Below are 19,772 nucleotides of genomic sequence, written 5' to 3' on the forward strand. Positions count from 1 at the left end.
AGTACGAAGTGTAAACCGTCATCTTCATCCGACAGATGATAAGGCAGCTGAAGTGTAAAAAAGTGGAAACAGTCTACGGATCGGAAATCGATGGTTGATGTCGATTTTGGCACTGCTGAAGTATACATCAATATACACTAATAATAAATAGATTGTGTTATTTTGTGTAGTATATTAAAACTTGATATATGTTAGAATCTTATCTATCAATATGTATGTATTACTAAATTACATTTAATATTTAACTTTTACGCTTTGGCTGTGGAAAGTGCTACAAAGCTACACTTCTTTGCACTATACGTCATGTAATAAAGTTTCTGGTATCATCGACAAAGAGTAGCGAACTGGATTCAATGATGTTTGGTAAGTCATTTATACACAAGACAAATAGCGACGGTCCCAATGCATAACCTTATGGTAATCCGCTGGTGACTGGCTTTAATTGATGTGTGTGGCCATGAACAGTCCCTTGTTTTTTTTCATATAAAGTCGACTTATAAACTAAAAATCCATATGTTTTCAATTTCTGAATAACATTTGATGTAGAGCAAATGCCTTTACAAAGTCAAGGTATGCTACCTCAGTACTATCACTTTCATCAATAATTTCCGTCCACACGTCCACGGCTTCCCGGAGCTAGAGGTCATTAAGCTTTTCTTTTTTACTATCAAATCCGTATTAGACACAAGGTTTAAACTAGTGATTTTCGTATGCCTATATATCAATTCTGAACATTAGTTGATATAAAGTGTCTATACATCCGTCCTAATCTTGAGGCATACACATCGATTCCTTTTTGACATTGTCAGGAAAATGGCGGCTTTAGATTATAATGTGCATAGAAGTTACGTGTAAGGCTTTGGCGTACAATAGACTGACAAAGCTGCTAGGTGTATGTATAGAATAAGCACATGTATTTCGTCTTTGCAAATAACAGAATTAACTCCCTTGTGGGTATGCATCGATTTAAACGTCATTATTTTGTGTGCGCAATTCACATAGTTTTTTTACGAAATTTATGACGTTACGCTCGAAACACACGACATCACAATCAATACCTACCGCCAGGTCAGAAAACTAATATGTACATGTAAATACAGAATATCGATCTATTCGCCTTATATTGTTGTTATTGAGCGCTTTGGAATTCCGGTAGAGAGAACATAAATTTGTTTTTCAACAGAAAAAACACCTCATAACTCCTAGTTCATTTGTTTAATCTTTTATTATAATGTATACCGCAGTCTCCCAAAACACGCACCTCGCTTACATGACCCTGGCTGTTAATTAGACGTTAATATAACAAACCAAATCAAACCTAAATGCTATGTTAATTATTCTATTCTACAACATAACTGTTAATAACGCTAAATTATCCAACATAAGTACGTGAAAGATGCATAATTTTGTCTTAAAATAACATATCCCCAAAATAAATAGTGTTAATATGTGCCTTATTTAAGATAAACCTTTTTAAAGGAAATTGATGAACAACAATGTAATAAAATAACTTTAGAGCTTTATTATTAAAGTAAAACAAAATCATTGGCCCATTCTCTCCAGCGATACGGCACGTTTGATTTTTCTTATGTTTTAGGATATAGACTAAAGTACCGTTACAATCTACAAAGATATTTAAAAGAATTTTATATATCATTGCTTATCTGTTTAACGAGATATAACTCCTGGTAAAACGTCACAATGATACATTGTCAAATCAAAGTAAATGTATCACTGGATTTTCATGTGTCAACTCACGTGCTTTATATCGGGGGTTGGTCAGTGAAACGTAACCAAGCAGAACAAAGGAAAAATGGCTACACTTCCTTGCATACGACAATGTCATAACTAGGGAGTGTCTCAAAAACTATTTTAAAAAACATTTCCTTACATTTCTTAAAATCTCAAATATATACTTTTAAACCTGCATTGTCAGCTAAAAGTGAAATTTATTTGTAAACATGATTATCCTAGTTTGTATCTCGATCTTTAGAGGAAACACTAATTATGAGTTGCAGAACGAGACACTATGCTCGAAACAATGGATGAAATAAAGGAGTGTATTTGGAAGATTGATTTTTCTGCAGAGTCGAAATCGCTACCAAATCCAGGCAAACCTGTCTTAGTGACCACCTCTGCATAAAGACCTCCCTGTTATCGTCATGTGTTTCGTGTTCTTTAGTATAATGTCCAATTGATATCCAAGGTTATGTTAGTAGGTGCCAGGTTTGTTGGTAGAGGAAAGCCAGAGTACCAGTAAAAAACACCGTCCACTGGTCAATACCTGGTAACTGCTCTACATGGGATTCCAACCCGCTCTTTGTAATCCATTTTCTTTTGTTCTATGACAATTGTTTATAAGTCAAAACAATGAGGTTACCATTTATCATCGACACTATTAGAAATTATAAATAATCACAAAGTATATCTGAACTTTGAACCCCATAAAAGCATAATATGATAATCGATATTTATTATAAATCGAAATTTACCTTTTCACTACGCGCCCACCAAATACAGTTGGTAATGTTCATTGCAAAATTAATAGACGTTCATTTTGCCGTTAATGCAGCATAACAGTTATCACACTGGCCTGGCTGTTCCAGCACAATAATGATATATTTTTTATAGGAGCAAAATATCTTTTCACATAGTCTTAAAATCGTTATCAAATCTAAATAAGTGCTTCCAGGTGACATGTGAGTGAGGTTGAATGTCAGCTAAGCAACTGCAGTGCTGGTTCTTATTAATGTAATATTTCAGTGGGCATTCATATATCCATCATTAAAACAGAAAGCATTTTCAGGCTTAGATATGAGAAAAATTTGATTCTAGCTATTCGTGTCTTCGTTATTTTTTCAATATTTTTAAGAATACATAAAATCGCGTTCAAACATTATTACTGCATGAATTCACTTAATATACAACTGTACATGAAATATAAATATTTCAACGTTAGATCTCTCTCGCGAAGTTGCGCGAAAATATATATTTTTTGAAAATGCATTGGTTTACTGTAAAAAATAAACGTATGACGGCTCTATCAATGTAATGCAGTGTAACATTTAAACATTATATGAAAAAAAGCATTAGTTCATTAGGTCCTTTTTCTTGTTGTGACAATTATGTAGAGTCAAAACATTTGCGCCAATGTCTTATAACCGCGATTCTTCTTTTACTTTCACTATCCTTCTTACATTTGTACACTCAATCCATTTAATACAGAAGCATATAAGGACATAGACAGTTTAAATTGATGCTAGAAATATTTGCATTAGCGAAATCCATAAAGCAATTACCTCATTGTTAACGCCACGTATCAATTTTGTATGAAACATTCTATACAGGTCATTATTTGAATGTGGCACGCCACTCATCACTGTCAACGACAGATATGTTGATAAAATTTTCATAGTGACATGAATATTTGTACTGAAAACAATATGTGTTTACATGTAATCTATTGCACTGGACTACTCCCTTATACCTCAATATTTCTTAGTATTTCAAACCGTATTTGAATACTACAGTCATTGTCATCACAGATGTAAAACGTAGAAAAAAATTAATGACTGTTATATAGAAACGATACACATATTTTGCATTTTGAGCTTTTTGTCTTATATAAGTTAATTTATGATGCACTGTATCGAAACTCCTAAGCTCCTCCTTCTAACTTGATACATAATCAACCTTCTGCATCATGCAACTTTCGGCAGATTGATCTAATTTAACAGTAAAGCGCGATAACTCCGCCTCTTTCAAGGGAGACAACTCCTTCTTTTTACCCATTGTGAAACCTCAATGCACCTGTATTTTACAAGGAACATTTATAGAAGTTAGCGCCTGTCAATCAGATTACAAAAGATCGCTGCCCATCTATATAAGGCACGTAATGTTGCACAAATTATTGCGTAACTGGACGAAAGCAAACTAAAACACTAAAAAAATCACTGTCTATAATCGGTGGACTAGAGGCAAATTAAAACACTATTTACGGAAATTAATGTGTATATGACGAATATAAATAATGTTGTTTCAAGTATTGATTGTCTGTAAACTACTGAGTGTTGTTGTAACAGGTATTACACAAGGCACATTATCAGCACGACAAGATTGTCCATCAATAATTTTAAATTACAATTTAACTTCAAAATCATTGGTAACGCATAGCGAAATATCCTGTGCGGGACAATGTCTGAGAAACGTCACATGTACAGCAATGAACTTTGTGAAACCAAATATATGTCAATTGAGTTCAACGAAATTAGACAGCGCCTGTTCGAATGGAGTCTCAAATCTTCATGCGACATATTACCAAGTCTCGTCATATGGTCCGGTATGTATTTATAAATTAATCAATTTTGAATCAAAATGCTTTGGTAAAGTCTTCATAATTATGTAATTCAATGTGTTAGGAATTATAGTGTTAAACTCACTGTGTTCAGTATCTACGTTGTATTTAATGGTCATTTATTTATTTTTGTCGAAATTATTTTTGAGTTTTCACGATATAAAACACTGTATGTAATCAATTATAACAAAGTTATATATTTTAGTTGTTTCTCCTCTAAAGCTGTAGCATTAACCTAAAACAAAGGGAAAATCGGAAAATTTAATGAAAATAAACAAAAAAAAAAAAAAAAAAAAAAAAAAAAAACCCAGAAAAAAACAACAACAACAAAACAACGTTTTAGGCCAAAATAAAAATGATTAAGTAGTTTATTAGTTTTCTTTTACATCAATGTCCATTTATTATAAATCGAAGATTAAGAATTACATTTATATATATTTGAAACAAGCAAGTTCGTATTATAAACGTTTCAGAATATATGTTCATATATCAACATGAATTATTTCAACAAAGGATTTATAAACTGAAGATACAGATAAGAAAAAAAAGTTCGAAATACTATTTCACAAAGCTATCTAAAATAGTTATTTTAACCGTTAAAAATAATCTAACGATAAAGGGACTTGAAACTATCTTATTGTTACAATTACGCAATCAAAACCATTCATTATGATTTCATTTCTTACCAATTTCCAGACAAGTGCCCCGACAATTATCTGCTTGCATGGTGGATTAATGAGGTCCGATGGCTGTCAATGTATCGACGGGTACATAGGAACTACATGTGAACGAGTAATGGAAGGTATTATTACAAAGCAGTATTTGTGTCTCGTCAATCGTATTCAATCATTTTAATAAACTATATCTTGTGGTAATGAAAAGTCCACTACTTTGCCGAAGCTTTTAAATATTTAAAATGGGAATGTAAAATGAGATGGTTGAAATCGTCGCAAAAGTTATTAGCTTACTGTTGATACTACACTTAGCCTCACAGTCTGAATCATTTAATTAAAATATATTAATGTTAATTTTCATAACGCGGGTCTTCTTATGTTTTACGCCGTCGTCCTAATAATTACCGCGCGTTAGTTGACAATCGCTTCGCCAGTCGGAAAAACAGCGATATCAATCGTCACTGTTAAGATGGAATACTCAGGGAATCTTGTATTTGTTTGATGTTCTAATTTTTATCTTAGGCTATTTATTCAAATTTTTATGCAACTAACTGTGAATAATCTTGTATAAATCTTTTTTAATTTTTTTCCTCTCTATAATGACATTTCGTTTGTAACATATGTATTAATTTCCGCAAGGGGTGAATATAGAATGATGATGATGCATCCTCAATACTCCAGGGGTTCCGACTACTTACGATCTCTACACCCCTGGACTACATGTATCACGTCGTAAAACTGAAGGCAACAAAACAGAACTAATAATTTAGTCCTTTGATACACATAAAAATTGTATAACCGTACACTATGGTTGAATTCGTAGCTTTAAAGCTGATATCTTCAATGCTTAACTTCAAAACTTGCTTATCTTGGCCTAATAACATTTTAGCGCAAAAACAAATCTTGAACATGTTTGCGCAATGACAAATCAGCGTAATTATCATAACTGCTTTTTTAAACTATCTGAAGAATAGTTTTAACACAAAAATACGAAAAACGCTACAATACCGTTATCGCTAAAATATATACAATTGCAGTAACTGGTAGGCTACCATCCTCTCATCCTGGTTGAGTGGTCGATTGATGGTGTGTTGAGTCGTTAATTGGTTGATCGGCTTGCGTAAGTATTTTGGAAGGCCGCGGTATATTCTTGCTGTGTTTCCTCCTAATAATGAAACTTTTCCTATTTTATAGTGCTATATCACTGAAGCGTACTCTTAAAGACGCCGAACAAAACATCCTACTCGTCACACTTTACTGACAACCAGTCGTTCCTCTCACTATAAAATGAACGCTTAGCAGTATTACAAGAAGCTACCATTTATACAAACTATAAAGCGCTGTATATTCGCGAGGTGAATATTTCGCTGATTTCTATTCGAGATATGTTTACAAAGTTTATAATTCGCAGTCCACCGACTCCTCTAATCATATAATCATTTGTTCTTAGGTAAGTTAATGGATATCTGAATATTTTGCTGTGTTAAGATTTTTGGGATTTCTGTGAAAACGTCAATGCATTGAAAATAATCTACTCGCGAGATTTAAAGGCCCATGACCTTTCCGAAAACAAATGAAAGTTTCTTAAATACCAAAAATTACGTAATAATACGTAAAATTTGATTTATTTAAATTAAATTGTTCAAAAGATGATGATGAATGTACTATTAATGATAAGTTAAATACCTTTTGTGACTCTAGACAATTATCAATGTCGTTTTACATTCCCATTTTAAAAACCAAAAGCCATTTCGGAAAGGTAGTGAGCCTTTAAAGTCCCTATATCCGTTTTTTTTTTTTTTTTCATGATTTAGAAAAATGTTCAAAAAAAAATTCTGTTGTAAATCTGTAGGACTAAATCGAAGTCAAGATGAACGATAATAATTCGGAAACTTTTGATGAAAATCAAATAATAAATATTGAACATCGCTAGGTGAGTCCTATTTAGTCAAACAATCGTATATTTTGCTTCTTTTGTATTTAAAGAAAAAACATTTTTGCTTAAAGTATCAATTTATCACCACCATAACTTTCTATATCATTAATTAGAAGTGTTTCCAATCTGCTTGATTATGAACATCCAAACATTTGTAATCCAAATTAGCTTTAATGCTTAACAGTAAGTAAAAATATTGGGAACTTTCACCTGACCTTTGACCGAGTTATGATACCTTGTATCTTTTTATCCCTCACTATCCTTAATTTACTATCAGCATCAGATATTTCTTGTACAATACTTGGATCATCAGCGGTATGATATATATCATAAAAATTAATTAATATGAATATCAAGTTATTAATATGTTATTTGAGACAATGATAGTAGACAATTTTATGTATGTACAATTACAACAGCTTTAACACCTGCTGGTTCTTCCTTTAAGACCTTGTTGTGACAATTATGGCCTAAGGGCAAGATAATACCTCGCCTTTTTATTTATTGTGTACAGGAAGGAAGTAACGGGTCTGCTTACCATAGTTAATCCCCCCAGTGGTAACATGTGTTTCCGATTATATAAGGTCAATTTCAGAGTGATACATACTTTGACTGACCAATGGGATTAAAAGCCGTATATTAGTAAATCAACACTTAAATATCATAACTGACCAATGGAAATCCTGAAAAAAAAAGAACTATGCACTGTCTGATGTGAAAACATCAGCACTTTGAAATTTACAAGCTAGGCGGCAGCAGGCATATGTCTTCTTTCCATTTTCCCACCCACCCTAGAATTTCCCTTTTTTTATTTTATTTTTTTATTCATTTTTTAGCTTAGATTATTTATATTATATAATTAAGGTAGCTTTAGTATTTAGCATAGTTGGAGAAGCATAGTTTAAGGTTATTCTATAAAAATAACTGTATTGTTATACTGTTATATTTTATGATTATGTAATGCGCATAAACTATGGTCTGAAGTTCACCCAAACCTATGTGTTTGTTTTTTTGAAGTTCACATTAAAGTGTTTTCCTCTTTATCACTTTCCCTTTTTAAAGGTGGAATAACTAATTGTCTTTCCTCTGAAAACTATCGATTGTGTCTTTTACCTCACTACTGGTTAGCTTAACTAAATTCACATTGTTGCTGTATACTGAACCTTCTGTCCTATCATTATTATCTATTCTATATTGGTCTATTACCTCACTACTGGTTAGCTTTACTAAATTCACATCAATGCTGTATACTGAACCTTCTGTCCTATCATTATTATCTATTCTATATTGGTCTATTACCTCACTACTGGTTAGCTTTACTAAATTCACATCAATGCTGTATACTGAACCTTCTGTCCTATCATTATTATCTATTCTATATTGGTCTATTACCTCACTACTGGTTAGCTTTACTAAATTCACATCAAGGGTGTATACTGAACCTTCTGTCCTATCATTATTATCTATTCTATATTGGTCTATTACCTCACTACTGGTTAACTTTACTAAATTCACATCAAGGGTGTATACTGAACCTTCTGTCCTATCATTATTGTCTATTCTATAATGGTCTATTACTAGTTAACTTTACTAATCACATACTACTGTTATCATATTTATTCTATATGGTCTATTTTACTAACTTTCTAACATCAATCAATGCTGTATACTGAACCTTCTGTCCTATCATTATTATTATCTATTCTATATTGGTCTATTACCTCACTACTGGTTAACTTTACTAAATTCACATCAATGCTGTATACTGAACCTTCTGTCCTATCATTATTATCTATTCTATATTGGTCTATTACCTCACTACTGGTTAGCTTTACTAAATTCACATCAATGCTGTATACCGAACCTTCTGTCCTATCATTATTGTCTGTTCTATATTGGTCTATAACCTCACTACTGGTTAACTTTTATTAAATTCACATCAATGTTGTATACTGAACCTTCTGTCCTATCATTATTGTCTATTCTATATTGGTCTATTACCTCACTACTGGTTAGCTTTACTAAATCCACACAATGCTGTATACTGAACCTTCTGTCCTATCATTATTATCTATTCTATATTGGTCTATTAACCTCACTACTGGTTACCTTACTAAATCCACATCAATGCTGTATACTGAACCTTCTGTCCTTTCATTATTATCTATTCTATATTGGTCTATTACCTCACTACTGGTTAACCTTACTAAATCCACATCAATGCTGTATACTGAACCTTCTGTCCTATCATTATTGTTGTCTATATTGGGCTATTACCTCACTACTGGCTAACCTTACTAAATCCACATCAATGCTGTATACTGAACCTTCTGTCCTATCATTATTGTCTGTTCTATATTGGGCTATTACCTCACTACTGGTTAACCTTACTAAATCCACATCAATGCTGTATACTGAACCTTCTGTCCTATCATTATTGTCTGTTCTATATTGGGTCTATTACCTCACTACTGGTTAGCTTTACTAAAACACAAAACATCCTACTCGTCACACTTACTGACAACCAGTCTTTACTTCCCTCTCACTAATATAAATGAACGCTTAGCAGTATTACAAGAAGCTACCATTTATACAAACTATAAAGCGCTGTATATTCGCGAGCTTTACTAAATCCACAGGTGAATATTTCGCTGATTTCTATTCGAGATATGTTTACAAAGTTTATAATTCGCAGTCCACCGACTCCTCTAATCATATAATAATTTGTTCTTAGGTAAGTTAATGGATATCTGAATATTTTGCTGTGTTAAGATTTTTGGGATTTCTGTGAAAACGTCAATGCATTGAAAATAATCTACTCGCGAGATTTAAAGGCCCATGACCTTTCCGAAAACAAATGAAAGTTTCTTAAATACCAAAAATTACGTAATAATACGTAAAATTTGATTTATTTAAATTAAATTGTTCAAAAGATGATGATGAATGTACTATTAATGATAAGTTAAATACCTTTTGTGACTCTAGACAATTATCAATGTCGTTTTACATTCCCATTTTAAAAACCAAAAGCCATTTCGGAAAGGTAGTGAGCCTTTAAAGTCCCTATATCCGTATCTGTCTTTTTTCATGATTTAGAAAAATGTTCAAAAAAAAATTCTGTTGTAAATCTGTAGGACTAAATCGAAGTCAAGATGAACGATAATAATTCGGAAACTTTTGATGAAAATCAAATAATAAATATTGAACATCGCTAGGTGAGTCCTATTTAGTCAAACAATCGTATATTTTGCTTCTTTTGTATTTAAAGAAAAAACATTTTTGCTTAAAGTATCAATTTATCACCACCATAACTTTCTATATCATTAATTAGAAGTGTTTCCAATCTGCTTGATTATGAACATCCAAACATTTGTAATCCAAATTAGCTTTAATGCTTAACAGTAAGTAAAAATATTGGGAACTTTCACCTGACCTTTGACCGAGTTATGATACCTTGTATCTTTTTATCCCTCACTATCCTTAATTTACTATCAGCATCAGATATTTCTTGTACAATACTTGGATAATCAGCGGTATGATATATATCATAAAAATTAATTAATATGAATATCAAGTTATTAATATGTTATTGAGACAATGATAGTAGGCAATTTTATGTATGTACAATTACAACAGCTTTAACACCTGCTGGTTCTTCCTTTAAGACCTTGTTGTGACAATTATGGCCTAAGGGCAAGATAATACCTCGCCTTTTTATTTATTGTGTACAGGAAGGAAGTAAGGGGGTCTAGCTACCATAGTTAATCCCCCGTTGGTGGTAACATGTGTTTCCGATTATATAAGGTCAATTTCAGAGTGATACATACTTTGACTGACCAATGGGATTAAAAGCCGTATATTAGTAAATCAACACTTAAATATCATAACTGACCAATGGGAAATCCTGAATATAATAGAACTATGCACTGTCTGATGTGAAAACATCAGCACTTTGAAATTTACAAGCTAGGCGGCAGCAGGCATATGTCTTCTTTCCATTTTCCCACCCACCCTAGAATTTCCTTTTTTTATTTTATTTTTTTATTCATTTTTTAGCTTAGATTATTTATATTATATAATTAAGGTAGCTTTAGTATTTAGCATAGTTGGAGAAGCATAGTTTAAGGTTATTCTATAAAAATAACTGTATTGTTATACTGTTATATTTAATGATTATGTAATGCGCATAAACTATGGTCTGAAGTTCACCAAAACCGATGTGTTTGTTATTTTGCTCAAAGGGCTAGAATCTACTGCTAGAATTAGGATTAATATGTCCGTTAAAGTGTTTTCCTCTATATCCCTTTCCCTTTTTTAAAGCCACAATAATTGGCCGTCAATACTGCATACTGAACCTTCTGTCCTATCATTAGAACTATTCTAGATTGGGCTACTACCTCACTAATGGTTAACTTTATTAAATTCACATTATCAGGGTCACCTTATAGACTATTGTTAAATTTCCAAGTTCCTCGTCCACGGCTTAACAAATTCTAAAACAATATAGACAGGTGAGTGATCGGATTTGTAAGCAACATCCAGATCCGCTTTCTGTATATAGTGTTGTAAATCGAATGATACTAACAAATAATCCAACCGGCTTTTTTTCCCATTAGGACCAAACCAAGTGTATTTTCGTGATTCGTCAATAAATTCTCCCCAGACATCTATTAAATCTAGATTATTTATCATATTATGAATACACTATTTCGCTTTTGTATTGTTTCGATTTCTAAAATTGATAGTGACTTTATCATAATATGTTAACCTTATCCAAATGACTTGCTAATTGTAGATTGTACAGAAGGTGCCCCATACTACCCGGGCCAGGACGGGCCGTTCCTCATACAGCCGTCCCTCGCCCCTGGACCTATATGGACGTGGTGCTGGATGGACTACGACTATCGTACCTACCTGCAACAACGTCACTACCAAACCAGCATACCATTCGACAGGGAGTGGGCGTCTTATCGAGATGGCTTCGGGAGTCTTAATGGTACTGACAACATGAACTTCTGGTGGGGCAACATGAATGCCTACTACCTGACCAATAGCCGAACGTACGATCTAGTGATACAAGCTGTGGGGCAGGATTACAATGGTATCGGGAACATCGTGTACACAGACTTCGTCGTACATTCCGAGGGAAACAATTTCGCCATGACGTATACGTCAGTGTACATCATTCCATTAGCAGACCATCTCACATTGCCAATGAATGACAGTCTAGCCTCGTCCGGCACCAATTTCAGTACGTATGATTCGGATCGCGACCAATCTTATGGAAATTGTGCGGCAACTCACGGTGCCGGCTGGTGGTTTGATAACTGCACCGACTGTAATCCAAATGGTGTGTTATGGCCGAATGGGAACAACGTTCGGGCTGGAGTCCAAAACGAATTCTTCTGGAACGACGGGCTATCCGGGTGGTCAGCTTGGGGGACGTCTCTCTGGTTTACAAATCCGCATTGAGGTCCTTGATTGCGATGTGAAGAATATAACTTGTCAATAATGGTCAATATGTTGATGTTCGACTAATGTATTGGTAGATTTATTCAATGAAGACGGTAATTTACTATGTTCTCTTTTACATTTCCTTTGTTTATTTTATTCATAAAATACCATCTTCTCTCTTGAAACGAATCCCTAAGTGTTAGGAATTATAACTAGCCAAATTATAATTACTCAACTTGTAGATGCATGTATATTTGTCATGGGCATTGTATATTCAACATTACGAAGATGTATATAATTATATTTGTTATTTAGCCAGTGGATAGGTCTTTTGTGACGTTTCATAGACTAGTACGATGTGTACACCGTCATCTTCATCAGACAGATGATAAGGCAGCTGAAGTGTAAAAAAGTGGAAACAGTCTACGGACCGGAAATCGATGGCTGATGTCGATTTCGGCACTGCTTAAGTATAATCAATATACACTAATAATATATAAATTGTGTTATTTTGTGTAGTATATTTAAACTTGATATTTGTTAGAATCTTATCTATCAAAATCTATGTATTACTATATTACATTTAGTATTTAATTTTTACTTTTTGACTGTGAAAAGTGCTACAAAGCTACACTTCTTTGCACTATTCGTCATGTAATAAAGTTTCTTGTAGATTCAATGATGTTTGGTAAGTCATTTATATACAAGGCAAATAGCGACGATCCCAGTGCATAACCTTGTGGTACTCCGTTGGTGACTGGCTTTCATTAATGTGTGTGGCCATGAACAGTCATTTGTTGTTTTCTTTCATACAAAGTCGACTTTTAAACTGAAAATACATATTTTTTTCAATTTCTGAATAACTTATGATGTAGAGCAGTGCTATATGCCTATACGATGTCAAGGTATGCTGCCTCCATACTATCACCTTCATCAATAATTTCCGTCCACACATCCACGGCTTCCCGGAGCTGGAGGACTGTAAGCGGTTCTTTTTTTACTATCAAATCCGTATTATTTACACAAGGTTTAAACTAGTGATTTTCGTATGCTTATATATCACCTTTGAACATAACTTAGTTGATATAAGTGTCTATACATCCGTCTTAACCTTAAGGCATACACATCGATTCCTTTTTGACTTTGTCAGGAAAATGGCGGCTTTAGATTATAATGTGCATAAAAGTTACGTGTAAGGCTTTGGCGTACAATAGACTGACAAAGCTGCTAGGTGTATGTATAGAATAAGCACATGTATTCCGTCTTTGCAAATTACAAAATTAACTCCCTTGTGGGTAGGCATCGATTTTATCACAATCTATACCTACCGCTAGGTTTCGAAAACTAATATATATATGTACATGTAAATACAGAATATCGATCTATGCGCGTTATATTGCGGTTATTGAGCGCTTTGGAATTCCGGAAGAGAGAACATAAATTTGTTTTTTCAACAGAAAAAAAACCTCATAACTCCTAGTTCTTTGGTTTATTCTTCTATAATAATGTATACCGCAGTCTTCCAAAACACGCACCTCGCTTACATGACCCTGGCTGTTAATTGGACGTTAATATAACAAACCAAATCAAACCCAAATGCTATGGTAATTATTCTATTCTACAACATAACTGTTAATAACGCTAAATTATCAAACATTAGTACGTGAAAGATGCATAATTTTGTCTTAAAATAACATATCCCCAAAATAAATAGTGTTAATATGTGCCTTATTTAAGATAATCCTTTTTAAAGGAAATGGATGAACAACAATGTAATAAAATATTTTTTTTATAAAGTAAAACAAAATTATTGGCTCATTCTCTCCAGCGATACGGCACGTTTGATTTTTCTTATGTTTTAGGATATAGACTAAAGTACCGTTACAATCTACAAAGATATTTAAAAGAATTTTATATATCATTGCTTATCTGTTTAACGAGAGATAACTCCTAGTAAAACGTCACAATGATGCATTGTCAAATCAAAGTAAATGCATCACTAGATTTCCATATGTCAACTCACGTGCTTTATATCGGGGGGTTGGTCAGTGAAACGTAACCAAGCAGAACAAAGGAAAAATGGCTACACTTCCTTGCATACGACAATGTCACAACTAGGGAGTGTCTCAGAAACTATTTTAAAAAAAACCCATCAATTTCCTTATATTTCTTAAAATCTCAAATATATACTTTTAAACTTGCATTGTCAGCTTAAAGTGAAAATTATTTGTAAACCAGATTATCCTAGTTTGTATCTCGATCTTTAGAGGAAACACTAATTATGAGTTGCAGAACGAGAAATCATGCTCGAGACAATGGATGAAATAAAGGAGTGTGTTTGGAAGATTGATTTTTCTACAGAGTCGGAATCGCTACCAAATCCAGGCAAACCTGTCTTAGTGACCACCTCTGTATAAAAACCTCCATGTTATCGTCATGTGTTTCGTGTTCGTTAGTATAATGTCCAATTGATATCCAAGGTTATGTTAGTAGATGCCAGATTTGTTGGTGGAGGAAAGCCGGATTACCCGTAAAAAACACCGTCCACTGGTCATTACCTGGTAACTGCTCTACATGGGATTCGAACCCGCTCTTTGTAATCCATTTTCTTTGGTTCTATGACAGTTGGTCATAAGCTAAAACAATGAGTTTACCATTTATCATCGACACTATCAGAAATTATAAATAGTCACAAAGTATATATGAATTTTGAACCCCATAAAATCATAATATGATAATAGAAATTTGTCATAAATCGACATTTACCTTTTCACTACGCGCCCACCAAATACAGTTGGTAATGTTCATTGCAAAATTAATAGACGTTCATTTTGTCGTTAGTGCAACATAACAGTTATCATACCGGCCTGGCTGTTCCAGACATCTCGATAATGATATATTTTTATAGGAGCAAAATATCTTTTCACATAGACTTAAAATCGTTATCATATCTAAATAAGTGCTTCCAGGTGACATGTGAGTGAGGTTGAATGTCAGCTAAGCAACTGCAGTGCTGGTTCTTATTAATGTAATATTTCAGTGGGCATTCATATATCCATCATTAAAACAGAAAGCATTTTCAGGCTTAGATATGAGAAAAATTTAATTCTAGCTATTCGTGTCTTCGTTATTTTTCCATATTTTTAAGAATACATAAAATCGCGTTCAAACATTATTACTGCATGAATTCACTTAATATACAACTGTACATGAAATATAAATATTTCAACGTTAGATCTCTCTCGCGAAGTTGCGCGAAAATTTATATTTTGTGAAAATGAAGTGGTTTACTGTAAAAAATAAACGTATGGCGGTTCTATCAATGTAATGCAGTGTAACATTTAAACATTATATGAAAAAAAAACCATTAATTCATTAGGTCCTTTTTCTTGTTGTGACAATTATGTAGAGTCAAAACATTTGCGTCAATGTCTTATAACCGCGATTCTTCTTTCACTTTCAATACCCTATATATCTACTTACATATGTAAACTCAATCAATTTAATACAGAAGCATAGAAGGACATAAACCGTTTAAATTGATGCTAGAAATATTTGCATAAGCGAAATCCATGAAGCAATTAACTCATTGTTAACGCAACGTATCGATCTTGTATGAAACATTCTAAGTCATTATTTAAATGTGGCACGCCACTCATATTGTCTACACAAAACAAATAATATTCCAGTTATATAATACCTTATTTGTATGTCTACATTTATTGTCCACAACTTGCTGTCATTGGACATCAATGCATCAACTACATTTTTCGACATGATGGATGTGTACAAAAGTCATTTTTACGTCTTAACAATGTATTCTGGTGACAAAATTGTGAAAAATATCAGCATTTATCAACGACAGATATGTTGATAAAATTCCCATAGTGACATGGATATTTGTACTGAAAACAATATGTGGTTACATGTAATCCATTGCACTGGACTACTCCCTTATAACTCAATATTTCTTAGTATTTCAAACCGTCTTTGAATGCTACAGTCATTGTCATCACAGATGTAAAACGTAGAAAAAAATTAATGACTGTAAAGTTATATTGAAACGATACACATATTTATGCATTTTGAGCTTTTTGTCTTATCAAAAGTTAATTTATGATGCACTGTATCGAAACTATTAAGCTCCTCCTTCTAAATTGGTACATAATCAACCTTCTGCATCATGCAACTTTCGGCAGATTGATCTAATTTAACAGTAAAGCGCGTTAACTCCGCCTCTTTCAAGGAAGATAACTCCTTCTTTTTACTCATCGTGAAACATCAATGCCCCTGTTTTTTACTAGGAACATTTAGAGAAATTAGCGCTTGTCAATCAGATTACTAAAGATCGCTGCTCATCTATATAAGGCACGTAATGTTGCACAAATTATTGCGTAACTGGACGAGAAGCAAACTAAAACACTTTGTACGGAAATAACTATTTATATATCGCTGGACGAGAAGCAAACTAAAACACTAAAAAGGGCGATTTGAATAGCCTACCATCTGATGATGGTGGGCTTAAAATTACTGTCTATAATCGGTGGACGAGAAATTAACTCAAACACTAACTAAGGAAATCACTGTGTATATATCGCTGAACGAGAGGCAAATTAAAACACTATTTACGGCAATTACTGTGTATATGACGAATATAAATAATGTTGTTTCAAGTATTGATTGTCTGTAAAGTGTAAACTACTGGTTGTAGTTGTAACAAAAGGCACATACTCAGCACGACAAGATTGTCCATCAATAACTTAAAATTCTAATTTAACTTCAAAATCATTGGTAAAAAATAGCGAAATATCCTGTGCGAGACAATGTCTGAGAAACGTCACATGTACAGCAATGAAGTTTGTGAAACCGAATATAGATGTCTATGTCAATTGAGTTCAACGAAATTAGACAGCACCTGTTCGAATGGAGTCTCAAATCTTCATGCGACATATAACCCAGGCATGGGGTAATTAAAAATGTAATGGTAATTAATTGTAATGCATTACAATTCTCCAAGTAATTGAATGTAATGTAGCAAATTTCAATTACATGTAATGGTAATTTAATTAATTACATTACAAAAATGCATGTAATGCTCAATTACTTTTCAATTACATTTCAATTACATGTGATGTTTTTAAAGGACATGAATATCTATATTTCTGTTCTCAATTAAGTTTTTTTCTTTTCATTTTAGCTTTAATACCTTATGATTAGTTACTATGCATGTCTACCATATAGTTTGATAACAGTTCTTTATTTAGCATTCATGATCAATAGTGAGAACAATATCTTTTCCACTTATGCTCTTAATTGTATTAAATTAGGTACCAAATAAAGTTTGATTTGAAGAACAAGGGGTCTAGACCAGCTACCTGGTAGTTATAGATAATCACACCTGGGGGGCAATCAGCATAAGTGAGAACAATTGATTGTTACCCTCACTATTTCTGAGCAGGTAGCTAGGTATAATGTTAGAATCACACCTAATGTGAAATTCTAAGTGACACTAGGTATATGGCTTAGTGATTAAAAAGATTTAGTTTCCAGCACAAATAAATAAAAGAATGTACATTTATATATATAGACAAAACTATGGGGTATAATGCATTACAATGACATTAATTTATCACATTTATAGAATTTCAAAGGTGGCGAAGTTATAACATAAAACACAATTATTACCTAATATTTCTTTTTATTTCTATTACTTCTACCAATGTAGACTATCTTACTCATCCGTACTGTATCATATTTCTGATCACACCAATTTTGAAAGTCTGATAATTATCAATGTAACCTCAAAAATTAAATGTACTTTGACATGATTGTATTGACCGATGAAATGTGAAATATAAATACATCCTAATATGATGCAATATTTGAAAATTTAAAGTACCTTATTAAAGAATGCATATCTTAAATTATTATACACATGTAAATGGATATGCATTGTGTATTGTTTAAAGATAGTTATTGTTATTAATATAGTGCCCAGTCGTGGGACACAAGTTTTTTTGTTTTACTAAAAACTGAAAGTAATGTGTAATTTAATTAACTACATTGGTAAAGTAATGGTAATTTAATTAATTACATTACAAAATACATGTAATGGTAATGCCATTTTAAAATGTAATGTGTAATTTAATAAATTACATTGGTACATGTAATTGAACCCATCCCTGATATTACCAAGTCTCGTCATATGGTCCGGTATGTATTTATAAATTAATATTTACATTCCGTGTTACATTCGCCTATAGACCTATCCACATCAATCCGCCATCTTGAATTTTTAGAGTTATCCTCCCCTTGATCGGAGTAAAAACACTTCCGGTTTTCGTTACGTAATATAGTAACAGCTTACACCTACTTGCATTTTTGAGTAACTTTGAAACGAATTTCCCCGATTTGTTACACGTTTCTTTGCCCTGTTGCTGCTAATGTTATTTGAATTACATATTTCCATATATGAACGTGTTTTTTATCGAAAATATTGTATAGTTTCCCATCATTTTCGTTCATTTTCTGAGTGGGCGTGGCCGATATTAAAAGTTTCAGTGGAGGGTTTATTCGACTGTGCAAGTTCGATCGTACGTCTTCCATCTTCTCAGAGAATGTATAAAAGCATGGTGAAATTAGCATGTGGTAATATATCCACTCATCACGGTAATGTATGCGTTTATTCCGACATTTTCTCACTAAAACCATGATATATGTACCAGAAACATACACTATACAGGTCTTTATATACATCTAGCATGTACATGTATATATGTTTGTGTGTGTACAGATCGAAGTTTTTAAAAAAACTGGGTACATTCACTAGCATGTCACACCTAAATTCCAAACTAGAAAATCAAGATGTCCGTCTACAGATTGTTTTTGGCCCACTTATCATTGGTTTATAACAATTATGTACATGTAGTCCAAGGTTATGAGTTACCTTTGAATTTGAAAGTAATTTATAAGTACACTGTACATGATCCAAATTGGTGATAGAAACCACTACATGTAGTTAACGCGCCGTGTTTACCTCTCATATAGGGTGTCTATTAAAATATAGGACTCTTGTCATTTGAAATAGAAATACAATGTATGTGTCATTATTCAAACATATGAACAAATTTGTGCCTTAGTTTGTGATTGCTGTATTTTGGATTAGACACAGAAAGAATATACATGTAGATTGATGATTTTTGTTCTTATATAAACAGCACCCTTCCATCCAAAAGTCTAAAATACAAAAATGACATTTGTGCATACAGATATTTTTTGTATATGCTGTAATATCCGTCATGTGTTCTTTCTCTGGAAATAAAACTGTTACATGCAATTTACCATCACTCAATGT

General features: G+C 32.9%; 1 protein-coding gene across 1 annotated transcript; it reads left to right on the forward strand.

The window, feature by feature from the left end:
- Positions 1 to 4,194: 4,194 nt before the first annotated feature.
- LOC138310062 (angiopoietin-related protein 1-like) lies at positions 4,195 to 12,436 on the forward strand. The gene is made up of 2 exons (XM_069251207.1): positions 4,195 to 4,339; positions 11,760 to 12,436. The coding sequence occupies exons 1-2, from the start codon at positions 4,195 to 4,197 to the stop codon at positions 12,434 to 12,436; spliced, it is 822 nt and encodes a 273-aa protein (XP_069107308.1).
- The last annotated feature ends 7,336 nt before the right edge of the window (positions 12,437 to 19,772 follow it).

The sequence above is a fragment of the Argopecten irradians genome, chromosome 16, assembly GCF_041381155.1.
Source record: "Argopecten irradians isolate NY chromosome 16, Ai_NY, whole genome shotgun sequence".
Classification (NCBI taxonomy): domain Eukaryota; kingdom Metazoa; phylum Mollusca; class Bivalvia; order Pectinida; family Pectinidae; genus Argopecten; species Argopecten irradians.

Bases quoted from the DNA above. Each gene is read 5' to 3' on its own strand.
- LOC138310062 (XM_069251207.1), top strand. From the start codon at position 4,195: ATGTCTGAGAAACGTCACATGTACAGCAATGAACTTTGTGAAACCAAA. The intron at 4,340-11,759 runs GTATGTATTTAT...TGCTAATTGTAG, and splicing joins AAGTCTCGTCATATGGTCCG to ATTGTACAGAAGGTGCCCCA.